Source organism: Halteromyces radiatus, assembly GCF_025201355.1.
Source record: "Halteromyces radiatus strain CBS 162.75 chromosome Unknown BX664scaffold_1, whole genome shotgun sequence".
NCBI classification, from domain to species: domain Eukaryota; kingdom Fungi; phylum Mucoromycota; class Mucoromycetes; order Mucorales; family Cunninghamellaceae; genus Halteromyces; species Halteromyces radiatus.
Window position 1 is genome coordinate 3,823,140 of NW_026251687.1, and position 16,886 is coordinate 3,840,025.

At 33.4% G+C, this 16,886-nt stretch overlaps 5 protein-coding genes across 5 annotated transcripts; 4 read left to right on the top strand and 1 right to left on the bottom strand.

Moving 5' to 3' along the window:
- The first annotated feature begins 1,661 nt into the window (after positions 1-1,661).
- On the top strand, positions 1,662-3,290 carry BX664DRAFT_30665 (uncharacterized protein). The gene has a single exon (XM_051542522.1). The coding sequence runs from the start codon at positions 1,725-1,727 to the stop codon at positions 2,829-2,831; it is 1,107 nt and encodes a 368-aa protein (XP_051405528.1). The 5' UTR covers positions 1,662-1,724; the 3' UTR covers positions 2,832-3,290.
- A 96-nt stretch (positions 3,291-3,386) lies between these two features.
- BX664DRAFT_322495 (FAD binding domain-containing protein) lies at positions 3,387-5,699 on the top strand. Its single transcript, XM_051543507.1, has 5 exons — positions 3,387-3,594; positions 3,664-3,859; positions 3,944-4,282; positions 4,361-4,712; positions 4,806-5,699. The coding sequence occupies exons 1-5, from the start codon at positions 3,459-3,461 to the stop codon at positions 5,562-5,564; spliced, it is 1,782 nt and encodes a 593-aa protein (XP_051405529.1). The 5' UTR covers positions 3,387-3,458; the 3' UTR covers positions 5,565-5,699.
- An 83-nt stretch (positions 5,700-5,782) lies between these two features.
- BX664DRAFT_322498 (uncharacterized protein) lies at positions 5,783-6,467 on the top strand. The gene is made up of 2 exons (XM_051543508.1): positions 5,783-6,088; positions 6,169-6,467. Exons 1-2 carry the CDS (start codon positions 5,836-5,838, stop codon positions 6,279-6,281), a joined length of 366 nt encoding a protein of 121 aa, XP_051405530.1. The 5' UTR covers positions 5,783-5,835; the 3' UTR covers positions 6,282-6,467.
- A 229-nt stretch (positions 6,468-6,696) lies between these two features.
- Positions 6,697-9,304, top strand: BX664DRAFT_322499 (Septin-domain-containing protein). The gene is made up of 3 exons (XM_051543509.1): positions 6,697-7,433; positions 7,535-7,848; positions 7,963-9,304. The coding sequence occupies exons 1-3, from the start codon at positions 6,779-6,781 to the stop codon at positions 9,232-9,234; spliced, it is 2,241 nt and encodes a 746-aa protein (XP_051405531.1). The 5' UTR covers positions 6,697-6,778; the 3' UTR covers positions 9,235-9,304.
- A 1,639-nt stretch (positions 9,305-10,943) lies between these two features.
- BX664DRAFT_255941 (RecF/RecN/SMC) lies at positions 10,944-16,298 on the bottom strand (the record flags this gene model as incomplete). Its single annotated transcript, XM_051540441.1, has 24 exons — positions 10,944-11,318; positions 11,465-11,545; positions 11,629-11,778; positions 11,850-11,993; positions 12,082-12,225; positions 12,510-12,653; positions 12,769-12,960; positions 13,044-13,430; positions 13,514-13,581; positions 13,703-13,704; positions 13,771-13,907; positions 13,962-14,061; positions 14,124-14,296; positions 14,369-14,513; positions 14,588-14,709; positions 14,778-14,942; positions 15,008-15,264; positions 15,345-15,462; positions 15,523-15,601; positions 15,668-15,747; positions 15,828-15,899; positions 15,974-16,041; positions 16,124-16,162; positions 16,223-16,298. Coding segments are annotated over 24 exons (3,318 nt in total), but the record flags the coding sequence as incomplete, so codon positions are not given.
- Positions 16,299-16,886: the final 588 nt, after the last annotated feature.

The following is a 16,886-nucleotide window of genomic DNA, read 5'->3' on the forward strand; positions in this document are numbered from 1 at the left end:
GGCAATATTCATCATTCTTATCATGGATCCAATAGAGGATTAAATATTGGTGATGCGATCGATTATGATTAACTTTCTACAGATTTTATCCCTCACTGATTTAATTTTGAGAATGCAGTTGACAGTAATTGAACGAATGAATGATCCATCTTTAAAAAAAACTATAATTATCATGCGATCGGGTACTCAAAACAGTTGCGAAAGAAGGGAATAGACCTCATATATCATACGAGCAAAACAAGAAGAAGAAAAGCACATGCTAAAAGTAATAAAGGTTGACTGGGAAGTCTTTATCCTAATATATCATCTATCAGATACAATCTCATTTTGATAGGCAACCATTTAAGGAAGGGAATGTACTCTCTTCTTCATGAGAAAGTAAATTTATATTTCTTTTTTTTTTTTTATTTTATTTTTTCTCCCTTCACTTGCCTGCTATCCTTTTTTTTTTTTTTTTTGTTTGATTCAATTAATCTTTAATCCTATGGGACTGACGAAAGTATCCATATGTTTGTATCAACAATGTGGAATTGAAAGGTGCGCTATATGTGGTTCTACAGTCCATCAAACTAAGGTAAAAAAAAAAAAACCATTGATCATCATCATCCTGTTTTATCATCATCATAATTGTATACATGGTTTTTTTTCTCTTATTATTTAGTACTGTCCTGTAAGTCCTTATCAGGAGAGCTATCATCACAGGAAAACTTCAAACGATTTGGAAAAATAACAAAGAAAAACAATGCATTATCAAACAACCGTTTCTTTTAATTTCCATGTGATGTTATTTTATGTATATCTTCCTTTTTTTTTTTTTTGCTTTGGCGGAAACCCTTCCGCACGTTTTCTCCTTTTTCCCCAACTTTATTTCCCAAATAGTAAATTAAAAAAGGCCGCCTTTCTTTATTTTACTATTAATTGTAATATCAATAAACAATAATGCGAATCATCATAATCAATATCCAGTGTTTCAACTCATCACTATCATCATCATCATCATTATCACCATTATCATCATCATTATCATCATTATCACCATTATCATCATCATCATCATCATCATCATCATCATCATCATCATTATCATCATCATCATCATCATCATCATTATCATCATCATTATCATCATTATCACCATTATCATCATCATCTTTATCAATAAAACAATTTATCCTTTACTTCTTTTTTCTTGTTTTTTCTTTTCTTGTTTTTATTTTCTCAAAGTGAATAAAGTGATTGAGTTGTTCAATGTTTACCTACTATCGATGGGAAATAATATATCCAAATAAAGTGCAAATAAATATACGTAGGTATATGATAACTTCAAAAAAAAAAAAAAGAAGCTAACATAATCATTCTCTATGTTACATGCTCGCATTCCCTAGTTTTAACAAAAAGACCGGAAGATACTATACTGATGATAAACAAACGAGTCAAAAGAAAAGACTATATTCTCTCTCTCTTTCTGCACGTGGCCCATGCGTTCAGTTTAGACATCTTACCGAAATTCACATGTTCATATGTCTTTGCAAGGGAAAAGTGATCCTTTCTATCTTAGCGTGGGTAACAATTTGATTTAAAGTATTAATGGATTCCGTTGCCTTTTTGGTATTTGGGTTCCGACTCATTGGATGTAAAAGGCCACAAAAGGTTATTCTTTTTTTTTTTTTTTTCTGGTTCAATATTTTTTTTTTATTTCGTTCTCTTTCTTTTATATTGACGATATGAAAATAAAAGAAACAAAACACTCTCGAAAAGAACATGTTACCTCCAATGACTCGTCTACAATAACTTACATTGCGGAACAACATCATTGTCCTCAACAATGCAGTCATCACCGCTCTTGGTACGACACAAACTATTCTTGGACAGAGGAAGACGAGAACGAAGTATTACAGTCTTGGGCAAACCGTACTTTTATTGCCACTTGTTACAAACTCACTATTCAAAACGATCTTCATACACGACATCATCAACCTGGACCTTTGTACTCGTTTTTAGAGAACTTGCAACTTCATTCCATGTATAACAAATCACAAAAAGTTTTATTGGGAATACCAGATAGGCGTCCTTGTGTAATATTAGCTGGTGATGATTTTATGTTTACACCTCCTCCAAACACGGAAACAACCATTGCTACTGGTACTACTGATCCTGTTGACTCGACTACAGCTAAGACACTGGCCGATTCGCCATCACTTCATCAACTAGAACCGGATGATTTGGAAGAAGACGAGCAAGATGAAGAATCGGGCGATCATCATTATATTCAAACGTACAAGAATAGGATAGATGATACAAAATATACATTGGATGAAGACCTATGGATGCGATATGAACCTACTTTTCTGCTACGCGTTGTCAATGATGCGACAACGAATGATTTGGGCAATACCGACGATGATGACAGCGGCGAAGATGATAACGATGAACACGAAGAAACAATTATGGCGTGTGATGAAGATCAACAAAAGGATGACCACTTTTTCCTCTCTTATGATGATGCCTCGGAGAAATCAATATCCTCAACATCAGCAACTGTGCAATGTTGCCAAGCTGTGGAACATACGACTTTTCAACGCCGACCTTCGTCGATAATGATGGAAATAAATGATGACCAACAAACCTGTATTGATTCAACACCTTGTCAGGAATACAGTAAGAATAATCAAGTATCAACGGCAACACAAACTATTGACAGTTCTGCGACAAGTTTAAAAAATAAAACCAGCGACAAACAGACACTTTCGTGGCGGCAATGGGTACACCAGTATATGGTTTTTATCACAGCGATTTGTGGAAGCAGCTTATTTAGTAGCGGAGGTGGCTGAATCTATGGTAACGAAAATGGATTACAACAACAAAGCAAGTCATCAGCAATACTCTATTAAGAAGAAGGATAATCATCATTATACAACTGTTACTATCAATTTTGGGCGATGTATTATTTATATTTCTCGAGTATGGCGCGTCTTCTTCTTGGGTGTGGAAATTGTATTGAATCAACTCTTGTCTTTAGATACCCCTTCTTTAGTTTCTCCTTTACCCTTATCGTTTTACCTCAATTGAAATTTTTTTTTTTTTAAATATCCAACCACTTACTCCATTGTGCATTACTGTTTTTGTTATATTATTTGAAATAAAGTATCAGAAAAATCTTTCTTTTTTTATTTATTCATTTATCCTTCGGAACGATATATATATATGCAACAGTGGGGTGATGATCTGGGTTAGTTCAATTTAGTTTTCTCAGGGACATGCCATTTCTATGACTCAAAAAAAAATCATGCCATCTTTTTGAGATTCATGGAATTCAAACACAGCAAATTTTTCATGCTAAATAAAATAAATATTAGTTTTCGTTTCTATATTTCTCTTTTTCCCTTCTCTTTTACTATTTTATTATATATACAAACAATTTATTATATTTCTACCACAAAATAGAAAAAAAAATAAACATGCCACCTCATAATGATATTCCGTTACCTCCTCCACCATCCAAGGTGGTTGATGTTTTGATTGTAGGTGCTGGTCCTGTTGGTTTATTAGCAGCATCCTTGCTTCGACAATCCGATTTCACTCTTCGTATTTTAGGCAAGTCATTTATTAATATCATCATTCTTTTTCTCACTCTCTTTTTCTTTTTCTTTTACTTTTCTTTAGATGTAGAATTTGTTCCTAATCATTGGGGTAGAGGGGATAATATGCATGGTAGAACAATGGAATTATTAGAACGTGCTGGATTGGAAGAAGAACTTTTAACAAGTGGGGCTCGTGTAAACAAACTCAATACTTATAACAATACAAAACTGATTCAATCAACTTCTTTTGTTCCTGATCATGTGGATTCAAAATATCAGTAAGCAATGACGAAATAAAAAAAAAATAAAAAAAAAAGGAACCATGTCATTAAAATTACCTTCTTTTTATTTATTTATTCTAGATATCTTCTTTGTGTTGGTCAACATATTACTGAATCAAGTCTACAAAGTCATTTGTCTCGTCATGAAGTTCAAGTAGAAAGACCGTGTACCGTCACCCATATGCAAGAAAATACACTAGGTGAAAATAAGGCTACCCATCCTCTGATAGCGACTGTTTCCAATCTTCATGATCAAGTTACAGAACAAGTGGAATGCAAATATATTCTTGGTTGTGATGGAGCTCATAGTAGCATACGTGAACAATTGGGTATTGTGTATGATGGTGCAAGTACCGAAATTTGCGGAGGTGTCATGGATGCTTTGATTCGTACAAACTTTCCTGGAAAGAAGGAATTTTGGTAAGATGATGAAAGATATGAATAAATATTACGTGAACATATATAATCCAGTTCTAACTTTTTTTTTTTTTTTTTTAGTTTACTTCAAGGAGATACTTCCAAAACAGTTAGCTTATTCCCTAGAGAAAATGACTTGACTCGGATCTTTGTTCACTTTAGTGAAAATGAAAATGCACTTCGAAGGGAACAACACAATCGTAATAATATTCAAATGGAGGATATTCAACGTGAAGCAAAGCGGGCGCTGATGCCTTACAGATTGGAATTCGTGGGCACTTTATACTGGTCCACTTATATAGTTGGTCAACGTCAAGCAACGGCAATGGATGGAATGAATCAAAGGGTCTTTTTACTTGGTGATGCTGCTCATTGTCAAAGTCCTACTTTGGGTCAAGGAATCAATACAGGATTTGGTGATGTTTTTAATTTGGTAAAAAAAAAAAAAGTTTAAAATAAAAATAGAAACTACTTCTTTATTACTTGGATACTCACCTTTTTCTTTCTTTTTTTTTTTAATGAAAAGCTATGGAAATTGTGCCTGGTTGAACGTGGAGTACTTGATAGAAAGATTTTACAAACTTATACAATGGAACGATATCCTGTAGCAAAGCAAGTATTGGACATTGACAAAGTGGCTGCTAAATCTGCAGCAAGTCATGAATCAGATATTTATTGTGAAATTGTGCAACAAAATCGATTATTCACCTCTGGTTTTGGTATATATTATCCTCCTGTATTGTCGAATAATGGTGAAAACTTGAATCCACTTATATCACAAGAAAATGGGCAGCAAAAAAAGGATGGTCGATCAATGATTGGTGCTCGTGCTCCGAATGCCAAAGTAATCAAGGCTACTACTGGGAAAAAGACAAGATTATTTGATGGAATAGATTGGAGGACATTTGCTGTCTTGATATTAGCACATGATATCTCCTCATCAGAGACTTTGCAACAAGTAGAAAAGGTTCATCAATGGACTCAATCTTCAGCTCGCACTCGACTTGGTTCGGATGTAGTATGTACTATTGTGACAACTACGATTACGGATGGACTTAGCAACATTATGGATATGTCTAATAATAACAATAATGATTTACTGGAGCATATTGTCATTGATAAATTGAATAGAGCACAATGTCATCGTGATTATGGATGTGAAGGAAAGGAATCTATTGGTCCAACTTTAGTATTGGTTCGTCCAGATGGTCATATTGGTACTATTTGTCATGGAGAAAATATGTTGGTTCATGCTCAAAGTTATCTGGATCAAATCTGTGTTTAGTTTTATTATTCCCTCCTCTCCCTACTAGATAGAGTTGTAGATTCTCATTTTTTTTTATATTATATAACATATGATTGTCAAAAATAATAAAAGTCTCATAAGAAAAATGATTGTACCTTTGTTTTTTGTACCCTTTTTCAGAAGATATTTTGAATCCCGCCTTCAAAAAAAACAAAAAAAAACACACAAAAAAAAAAAAAAAAAACAAACACTTTCTTTTTCTTATTTTTTTTTTAAATATATATTTTCATACATCTATCTTCATTCAACCATGCCCCGAACAGTTCCCTTACTTGCCGGTGTTGTTATTATCTCAGCTGTTACATACAAGTTCCGTGATGACTTGTTAAAAGATACCAATGAACTTCAACAACGTTTACAAGCAGCTCGAAAAACTCTTGATAATGTCACTTCTTCGACTTCTACAAAGTCTTTGATCGATACTCCTCACCAATCCATTTTACCTCCTTTCACTTTGATCGATGATTCGAAAAACTATGTAACCAATCGACTTGTACCTTCAGGTAATAAATAGATATATATATATATATATATAAATGGATAAATTCAATGGAAAAACTTGACTCATATATTTTATATATAGTGAAGCATTCTTGGAATAGTCAAGTGACACAAGTAGCTCATAATCTGGTCAATACCGATTACTCTGGCAAGGCAAAACAAGCATGGGAAAAGATCAAGGAAAACATTCAATAAAATAGAACTTTTTTTTTTCTGGATGATTTAGATATATACTATTTATTTTTTTTATTGTAGTTTAGAATTGTTTTGATATCATATATAAAATGTTGATCATTTTGTTGAATTCATCTTTTTTTTTTCCATTATACTGTTTTATCACTGCAATCATCTGCCAATCGATTTTGAGCATAAAAAAACCAGTTATCTTTACCATTTTTTTTCTCTCTTTCTTTCCGCTTACATTTTTTTTTTTTTTTTACTTCTTCTTCTATTAGTCTCCTAATCTTTCTTATCATTATATCCTCTTGTTCTTTTCCTTATTATATTGGATTCCTATCCTCCATTCTCTTGGCGTTCCAATGTCGACTAGCGTAACACCCATGGACGACAACAAACACACACCGCAGCAGCTACAACAGCAACAACAAGAACAACAACAACAACAACAACAACAGAAAATTGTACCCAAACATGAAGGACTAACACAGCAAACAGACAAATCAACAAGGATAATGACGTTGGACTCTTCCGATGATTATGGGGTCAAAAGCATAAACGAAGACTTGTTACGAACTCCTACACCTGGAACACAGTATGATGCTTTGACAACATTATTATTATCTACTACCTCCAAATCGTCTACAGCACTTACTGAGAACAATGACGATAGCACGAATCAACCATTTCGTTTCTCCAACAATACGAATATTCTTCCTTATTCTTACAAGCATTTTTCCAATATGTTATCTGATACTTCAATGGATACACTTCACCAACCAAGGTCGAATATCACTTCCGACATGAACAACGATGATGACGATAATGATACAAATGACAGTTATTCCTACTCCCATTTGACAGGTGACACAACATCCGACCGTTATCATCGCCACCACCATCGACAATACAGGGATGATCAGACTCATGATTCCTACGATGATGATGATTCAACAACGTGGCAATCAGGTATGATCGATAGCAATAACGAGCTAGTGGTACCAAAAGTCAACATCAGATCCTATAATTCTCATTTTTCAAAATTGAACCAAAACAACAACAACAGTAACAACAACGACGACGACAACAATGGCATTCAAGTGGATACATCAAGAAAATCTTATGGGCAGAACATTGGATATCTTTCTATCATGGTATGTGGTGATTCAGGTAAAAATAGAATTGAAGAAAATAGAGCACATATTTGTCATCTGCTGACCTTTCTTTTTTTTTTTTTTTTTTTTTTTTTTTTATTCTTGACGGTTTCATAGGTATTGGCAAATCAGGTCTAATCAACGCATTTACAATGATACCAGAAGTTATTGGTGGACAATTATTCACAACATCTGAGCCTACATCCATCGATACAACAATGAAAGAATCTGATAGTACTGTGATGGATATACCAGCGTTAAAAGAAGAAAAAAACGTTACAAATAGTATCAAGGAATGGTATGCAAGCACTATGTTATTACCACCGTGGTATCAACATCCTGAAGGATATCAACAATTATCACAAGAAAACTCATATTTGATCAAGAATATTCGCTTTATTGATACACCTGGCTATGGTGCATTTGTAGATGTAAGTTTTTTTTTTTTTTTCTTCTTCTATTTCGGCAAATGGAAATATACATATATATAAAATATTTATAGTGTTTCTTTTCTTTTCTTTTCTTTTTTTTTTATTGGATAATAGGCGAAATCAGTGATTCGATCAACTACAAAATACCTTGAACGACAATTCCAACTTACCAACGACTTATTATCACCCACAAAACCAACGACATCACGGATGAAACAGCTACTACATAATCAACATGGTGGTCATACTCATGTCGACATTTGTCTTTATTTGATATTGGATAGAGTCAAACGAGTGGATATTGAATATTTACGATCGATCCATCAACTATGTAACGTGATCCCAGTGATTGTCAAGACAGATTTATTATCGCGTGAACAGGAACAGAAATTGAAATATGCAGTATTAAAAGAACTTGAAGCGAATGGCATCCAGTTTTATCAATGTGGATTTACGTTTGAACAACTGTTAGCACTTTGTCAGCAAGGCGATCTTGATGTACCCCCTTTTGCTATTAGTACAAAACTTAAGACCAGCAATTACGACCATAAAATGGATACCACTCAATCTCTACACCATCGACTCTTGTCTGCAACTTGTTATTCAAAATTAATGCATCTCAAGCAAGTCTTATTTTATACGCATGTGGATCAGCTGAGGCATTTGACAGTAGAAAAGTTTGTGACTTGGCGACGGGAACAGACCAATATTCAACAATATTATCGACAACAAATCTCATCAACATTACCAGTAGAAACTTATACAACTACACCAACAACAGTACCAATTTCAGCATCCTCTTTGTCCGTACCAGTATCATCATCATCATCATCGTCAGCATCAGTAGCATCAGCAACATCACCATTATCAGTCAATTCTACAAGAAACAATAGCAATCATCATCGACATCATCATCATCATCACCATCATCATCGACCATCATTGACAGAAATAAACGATAACAGTACATTAATGTTGGATTTGGAAAATACCACTCAAAAGCTTGCAACCAGGGAAATAGCAGAAAAGATTCAAGAATTGAAAGCCAAGCAGCGCCGAAGTGTCCAATTACGGATGGCTCATTATGTCAGTGAACAACGACAACGCATGGAACAAAATATGCAGGATCAATTGACACAACTGAAGCATACATATCAAGTCTTGGAACATCAAGAAAAAATCAAGTTTTTGACAAGTGAACTCTACAACTGTTTATCGGAACTTGGATTGATATCTAATTCTGATATGAAATCAATAACATCGGTAGTCGAAGATAGAACAACCAAAACATTAACAATAGAATCAAGGTTACCCTACTTTATGCGAATAGTTGTATGTATTGTCCTAGTTTTAGTTTTAGTAGTTAGTTATCAGTGGTTCTTTTGAAAATGGATTAGTACATATATTTGATTTTACTTTTTCCTGCATTCCTTTTTTTTTTTTTTGTATAGTTTACTCTTATATATATATATTTTTTGTGATCATCATCCCTTGATAATCTAGTTTATACATCTATTTATGCATCTCTCTTTTTTTTTTTTTTTTTCTTTACACATTGTGCATTTATTATCTTCATTAAAAAACAAAATTCAAATTTCTATTATTTGTGATGTCTCACCTGGTAAGATGTTTGTAGATCAAAAAAGGGTAAAGTCATGTGTGTTGTATCTTTACTTGTGTCCAATGAAATGAAAAAGAAATTACGCGAAGGGAAAACCCTAAATTAGATAGACAAAAAAAAAAAAAATTCAGGGGGTCAGTAGGCGTGGACCCAAAAAAAAAGGCATTATCTCTTTTCTTTTTCTTTCTTTCTTTCTTTCTTTCTTTCTCTTTTTTAATAAAGGGGGGACAAGTCAATAAAGGGGAATTGATTTTCTATCACTATACCTCTTTACTTTCTATATCTCTATATATATTATTTTATCCCATTCTTCAACTGGGTCTGACCATGATGTACTATTTCTAATGTCAACCACAACAACAAGTACAACAATAAGTAATTCTCATTATATCTATTGGACGAACTTTTATGACATGGATCCAATTGCACAACTGTCATTGTATAAACTCTATCAACAAGAAAACGCGCCAGAAGAGACCATGTTACGGAAAAAGGTATTGATTCGGAATGCATTGTTGACGACTTATATTATTGGCTTGGAACAAGAAAAGGAAAAGGAACAGATCTGGCTGGATGCTTGCTTTGATCAACTTGATGAAGATATGGACTCTGAATCGATTCCTCCTCCTCCACCTTTACCCTCATTACCTCCTTCTCTTCATTCAACTACTCTTCATTCACCTTTTCTTTATTCTACTACAGCCAATTCTTCTTCTTCTTCTTCTACTACTACTTCACATATACCTCCTACATCTGAGTCTCCACCTTCATCACAACATATACATACAGACACTACTCGCACTCAATTCCTACTGGCTATCCCCTCCGAAAACGACAAGCTTTTGGCTCTATTGGATTGGTCTTGGTCTACTTCCTCATGAAAAACTCCCTATTTTTTTTTTCTCAGTATTATTATCATCATGATTACACAGCCTAATCAATAGTCGTTTCTCCTTATTTATTATTATTATTATTACTATTCTTACTTTGTTATGTTCTTTTTTTTTGTTCTCTTCAGTCTTAGTTCTAGTTTTATATATCTATATCTTTATACATATCTATTTATCTCTGTTTTTTTTTTTTTTTTTTTTTTTTTTTTTTTCATTTAACATCACTCCCCTGCTCTATCATCATCTCCTTATTCCCACTCTCCTCAATTATACATATATCCTATGGTCATTCCATGTTGAATGTGCCACCACCTCCCTATCATCATCATCTCAATATCAACAATGACTTGTTTTTATTTTTGTTTATACTTCATTTTCAACCAATCAATAAAAATATATAAAAGGACAAATAACCCCTTTATTTTTTCAGACATATCAAAAAAAAAAAAGATCAATAATGGAATAGTATACTCTGTGCGTGTATTTTGTATGAGGATTAAGGTCAAACCAAATGATGATAACATGATTTCTATTCTAGTGTGCTTGTTCCTAACGATAGATAAGAAATTAAAATGGTCAGAACTCTAACCTTTTTCATCCCTACCCTTTTTTGGACTTACTTCTTCCACAAAACCCAATGCATATTCTTTGGCAATAGCATGAATGCGTGACACCTTATTTTGGAATGTGACACCATAAAATTTGTCGGCTTCGGCTAAGAGTTCAGGTCGGAAAGTGGTAGTGATGAATTGAGCTTGTTTAGAAAGAGAATGGATCATTTCAGCCACCGCCGTACGATATTGCATATCTAAATTAGCATCGATTTCATCAAATAAATAAAACGGTGCTGGGTCGCATTTTTGAATAGCAAAAATAAGTGCCAAGGCTACAAGTGATTTCTGTCCACCGGAAAGCTGTTGCATAATCATCCCTTCATCTGACTGACTATTGAATGACACCTAATAATAATAATAAGAATAGAGGTGATGATCAATATATAATAGAACGATTTTTTTCCCCTCTTCCCAGCACACACACACACACACACACACACACATATATATATATATATATATATATATATATATATATATAAAATTCATACCTTGATGGCAATACCAGTATACCTTTCGACCATTTTTGGAGTACTACTTTCATCCATATCCATTACATCATCATCAGCTGTCTATGCGTACAAAATAAATATTTAATTAGTCACTAAGATTGTCTCTCTCTCTATCATTCATTCAGTTCCACTACTTTTCTTACTTGTAATAATCGATCCATCACTAATTCACCATGACCTGCAGGAACCAAAGTTTCAAATACCTCCGTAAAGTTGGCGGCTACCTCATTGAATGTACGTTCAATAGCTTCATTCTTTCTTCTATCCAAAGAATCAATCAATGCACGGATGGCCTTTTTTTTTTAAAAAAAAAATTGAACATATCAGTTATAGTATACCATTTTTTTTTTTTTTGATGTCTTACCAAGGCAGAATTGTCCAGTTCAGATTTACGAGTGATAAGTTGATCCCGTTGCTTGGTAAACCGTGTATACTGTTCAAATGCCTTCTTGTTCACATGGCTGTATTTCTTCAAACTTTCATTAGCTTTGTGTAATCGTCGAAGTAGCTACCGTTGCATAAAAAAAAAGTTAGTTCCATTTTACTTCATATGTATTTTTTTTTTTTTTTTTTTTTTTTTTTTTTTTTTTTTTTACCTTTTCCACTGTCAATCCTGTAAATTTGTCGTAGGCATCATCCGGTAATACACCTAAATCACGAATATTGGCATTACATTCTTCTTTCTTTTGGTGTAAAATAGATCGTCGGTATAGATAACGTTCAAGGTGTTTCTCCAATTTCTTGATATCATGTGCCAAATTCATTTGTATGGTCTGTTCATAGGTATTAAACAAGAATTAAAGACACTTCTATAATATTTTTTTTTTGTTACTTACATGAAGTTCATCAAATTCTTCCTTGAGTCGTTCAATTTGTTCCTGTTCATTGTCGATTTCAGTATCCAATTCTAATTTAAAATAAATAAGATCAGCTTTCTAATATTTATCTTTATTTCATGAACCCAATGGATCATATCCTTCTTACCAGTGATTCGTTTTGTTAATCTACCCAGTTTTCGTACAACTGCCTTGTGTTCTTTAGTTCGTTGAGTTAATTCTTCAGATGATGTATCGGCATTGATATGGTTTCGTCTATTCAGTAATCTATCCAATCGTCGCTTCAAATCATTTTCCAACATATCCTTCAAACCATTGATTTCTTTCTCCACCTATACAAACCAAGAAAAAAAAATAAAGAGATATAAGATGTTTGTATTATAAATCCCACATAATACACATTCGATTTCCTTTTTTTTTTTTTTTCTTATTCTTCTTTTTTCTTACCGTCATTTTGGCCTCACTAATTTGAGATAGTTGTTGTCGGATTTCTTCCATACTAGATCGAGTATTAACTACAAGCGCCTGTTCTTCTACTGATAAGGATTGTGTAGGTTCTGATTGTAATTCCAACTCATAACTTGCTATTTGTTGCTTCAAATGAGAGATACTTGTCTGTACTTCTTCTAACGAGACATCCTGTACAAGTAATAAAAATAGATATATGATGTCCAATATAAGTACATGATCATTATTTTACTTTTTTTTTCTTTTAGTCTTACCTTGGATTGGATCATTTTGTTGAAATAATCTTCTTCCTTTCTTAATCGGCTGATCAATTCTGCAGGTGCTTCTTGGACTTGAATTTTCTTCTTCTTAGTTTCCACCAGCTGCAGTGAACTCAATATTTGTGTCACTTGTTGATTTAATGTTTCCACTTCTGTCTTGATAGTTTTTCCACGAGTAAGATGATGTTCCAAAGCTTCACGTTGAGTCTTCAATGTCCTGGCAGATTCTAATCTTGAATGTCGAAAATCAGTGTATCCACCAGAGAAAGCACCTCTTCCATCCACCCGGTCACCATTCAGAGTCACTACTGTAAATCCACGCGATTTGGCATAATTGGCTGCGACGTCAAGGTTGGGACAAACTATAATCCGGGCAAATATCTATAGGATTATTAAACATAAATAAATCTCAAGAATGAATCCACAACTTTCTTCTCCTTATTCCACCTTTTTTTTTTTGTTACCTGTTCAAATGCTTTTCGATATTTGGGATCAAATTGAAGCTTTTCAATCAATGGAATGGCATCATTGGCTGTGGGATATTCTATAGGCGTAGATTTGACACGATTCAGAGGAATAAAAGTAGCACGGCCTCCTTTTTCAGCATTCATTGTTTCCAGTAATTTGGTTGCAGTATCGTCTGTATCCACTACTACTTGGAAGATACTATGGATAGCTTGTTAGTACGTTGATACTCATGATTTATTCTTTTCATCAGTACCTTGCTCCAGCAGCTACTTCAACAGCAGTTTTGAATCGATCATCCACTTCAAAAAGTTCATATAAAGGTCCAAAGACACCTTGAATATTGTGCTCTTTTGTAATTCGACTAATAGTAGCAAGTCCAATACTAGTGTTCTATATCATACAAATGGTAAATATTAAATGACGAATATATATATATATCATTACCTTGTCCATAGATCCAGATAATGCACGTTCTGCCTTGTGGATTTCATTTTTGCAATTGAGAACAACAGTATCGAGGCCAGCTTCTTCACGCCACAAGGTTCTACAAAGAAACATCACGATTGATGAGCATATAAAAAAAATTGATGTTCGTTAAATGCTTACTTTCTTGACTCTGTTAGTTGATCCCGTTCTTGTTTGAGTTGAGCTTCTTCCTCTAAAAGCTTTTCCTTTGTAGATCGTTGTTCAGTGACCTTGTCTTGAATGTCTTGAATTTGTTGAGTTTTCTGTAATAAATGTTCCTTGGCAGCTTCCTTTTCATCCATCAATGTTTGAGCCTATGATCCAAAAAAAAAAGGAAAAAGTGAGAAAAAAAAGTATCAGTGAATAAATAAATGGATTATCCTTACTTTTTGTTCAAGATCATTGAAGAGTGATGAAAGTTCCCCGATTTGACTTTGTAACCACTGATCACGTTCATTACGGCTTCCAAATTGAGAAAGACGGGCTTGTTTGGCATATAAACCTTCCAATTGAATCTTGAGTGTATCCAATCTATGAAAATTATACAATGTCGTTAAATTCAGAGATATGCTCAATCATATATATATATATATTAACCCGCTTACTGTTCTCTTAAAGATTTGTCCGATTTCAGTAGATCTTGATAACGAGGGTTGATTTCAGCTATATGTTGTTCTTTATTGATAATCTCGCTATTGAGTTGATCTATTTGTGTGGCTATCTTATCCTATATACATAAGAAATCCAGAATTAAGTGTAAGTATAATTTATTCCATTTATTATTGTTATTATTACCTTAAGATCAGATTCTGAAAGTTGATCGTCTTCCAAGTCTTTGATTTGCAATTCCAATTGAGTTCGTAGCTTCATGAGATCTTCTAGTTCATCTTGTAGTTCGTTCTTATCCATTTCATGAGCTTGAATTGACTGAGTAAGATCCCGCATTTTGATTTCCAATTGCTAATATTGATATAAATGTATATAAGTGTTTTTTTTTATATTCATTCGTTGATATTTATACTTACATTAAGAGAGGATTCATTATCATTGTAATCATCACGTTTTGAGTCACGAATTTCCAAATCCTGTCGACGGGTATTTTCCAATTCCTCTAGCTTATCATTTGTGTCACTTTGTTCACGAGCATAGATGGTGTACTCTAAAGAACGTCGATCGCGATCTACTGTTTGGAACTGTGATAACTCATCCTTTTCTTCTTCAAGTTGATTAAGACGATCTTGTATGTATTCGAGCACTTCCCCGATCTTGGCACGTTTGGTGTCTAATACGAAAAAAAAAAAAAGAATTTGAAGGGTCAGTGTTATCATCCAATTTTTATGATTACTATTTGTTTGTTGGTACCTGTTTCTTGCATAACATTTGTACTTTCTTTTCGTTTTTCTTCATAAACACTAGTACCAGCAATATCTTTGAGAAGTTCTAGTCGATCCTTATCTTTAGCAACTGTTAACGCGTTTATCTACAAAAAAAAAAAAAAATAAAACAGTCAGATATAAGATATAGAGGAGTAGGTACATACTTTTCCTTGTGGTACAACAAAATAAGGGTTTGCACTAGAAAGACCAATACTTTCAAACAAATTTTTGACATCGGATTTCCTAAATGATAGCGAATGAAGTAACTATTTGAATATATTTCCAATCCTATATATGTATCATACTTACGTGATAGCTTTTCCATCCATCGAGTATTCATCCAATGATAATCCAATACTTCTTCGTAATGTGACTTCAGCTTTGTCAATCTATATATATATATATATATATATCGAAGTGCGTATAATGAGTAAAAAGGAAAACAAGAAAGATATATATGAATACTTACAGGTAGTCGATTGTCCGTATTATCTAGAGTGATTTCTACATAAGCAGATATGGTAGCAGCCCCAACACCATCCTATAATAACCAAATAAAAGCATGATAAATACCCCCAAACACTTACCTTTTTTTTTTTTTCTATTTTGACTTACGTGTAAAAGTGCTTGACGGTCTTCTTTGCTAAGACTTGTATAAGCATCACCTAACACAAAACGAATAGCTTTTTTTTTTTTTGAAAAAAATAAAGAAACAGAGTGAGTCAATATTATTACATAACTATATAAAACAAAGACAAAATGTACCTGAGAAAAAGTTACTTTTCCCGGATCCGTTGCGTCCCACTAAAATAAAGATAATGTATTTAGATCATTATCAATTTTACACGTGCTTGATATTGTTACCAATGACATTATGATGAGGACTAAAAGGATCAAAAGTTGTTTGGTCTTTGTAAGACTTGAATCCTTGAATAGTAATCTACATGTAAATGAATACAAGATTAGTTCACTAGAAGGAATAAAAGAAAGAGTTTTTAATATTCATATAATAGTTCAATATACCTGTTTGATATACATGGATACAAAGGTACAAACAGGACAAAAAGAATACTGAAGTATTAGAAAAAAGAAAAAAGAAGAAAAAAAAAATTAGAGGCGTGTCGCGTTTAGAGACACTTCGCCCGACCTAGAATAATGCGGTACTTGAAAAATATGGGGATATCAATCCAAAGGGCATCTGCCTTTGAGTGGTTTTTTTTTTTATTCTTTTTTATTTCTTTTCTTTTTATTCTTCTTTATTCATATATATATATATATATCACCCGACTTGGATGGATGAGATCAATCGACTTTTGAAGGAAACAAAACTAATTGAACAGACAAATCTTACTATTGTTTCCATCTTTGGTAGTCCTGGACTTGGATCTACCACTTACGGAACCTCATACTCCTCAGATACCATAGCAAACACCATTGTAGGGAAGGACGTGTTTGTAGCCAAAAATGAAGTACGCAAATGACACTAAAAGAAAATAAAAGTGATATACAACTAACAGAATATATGATC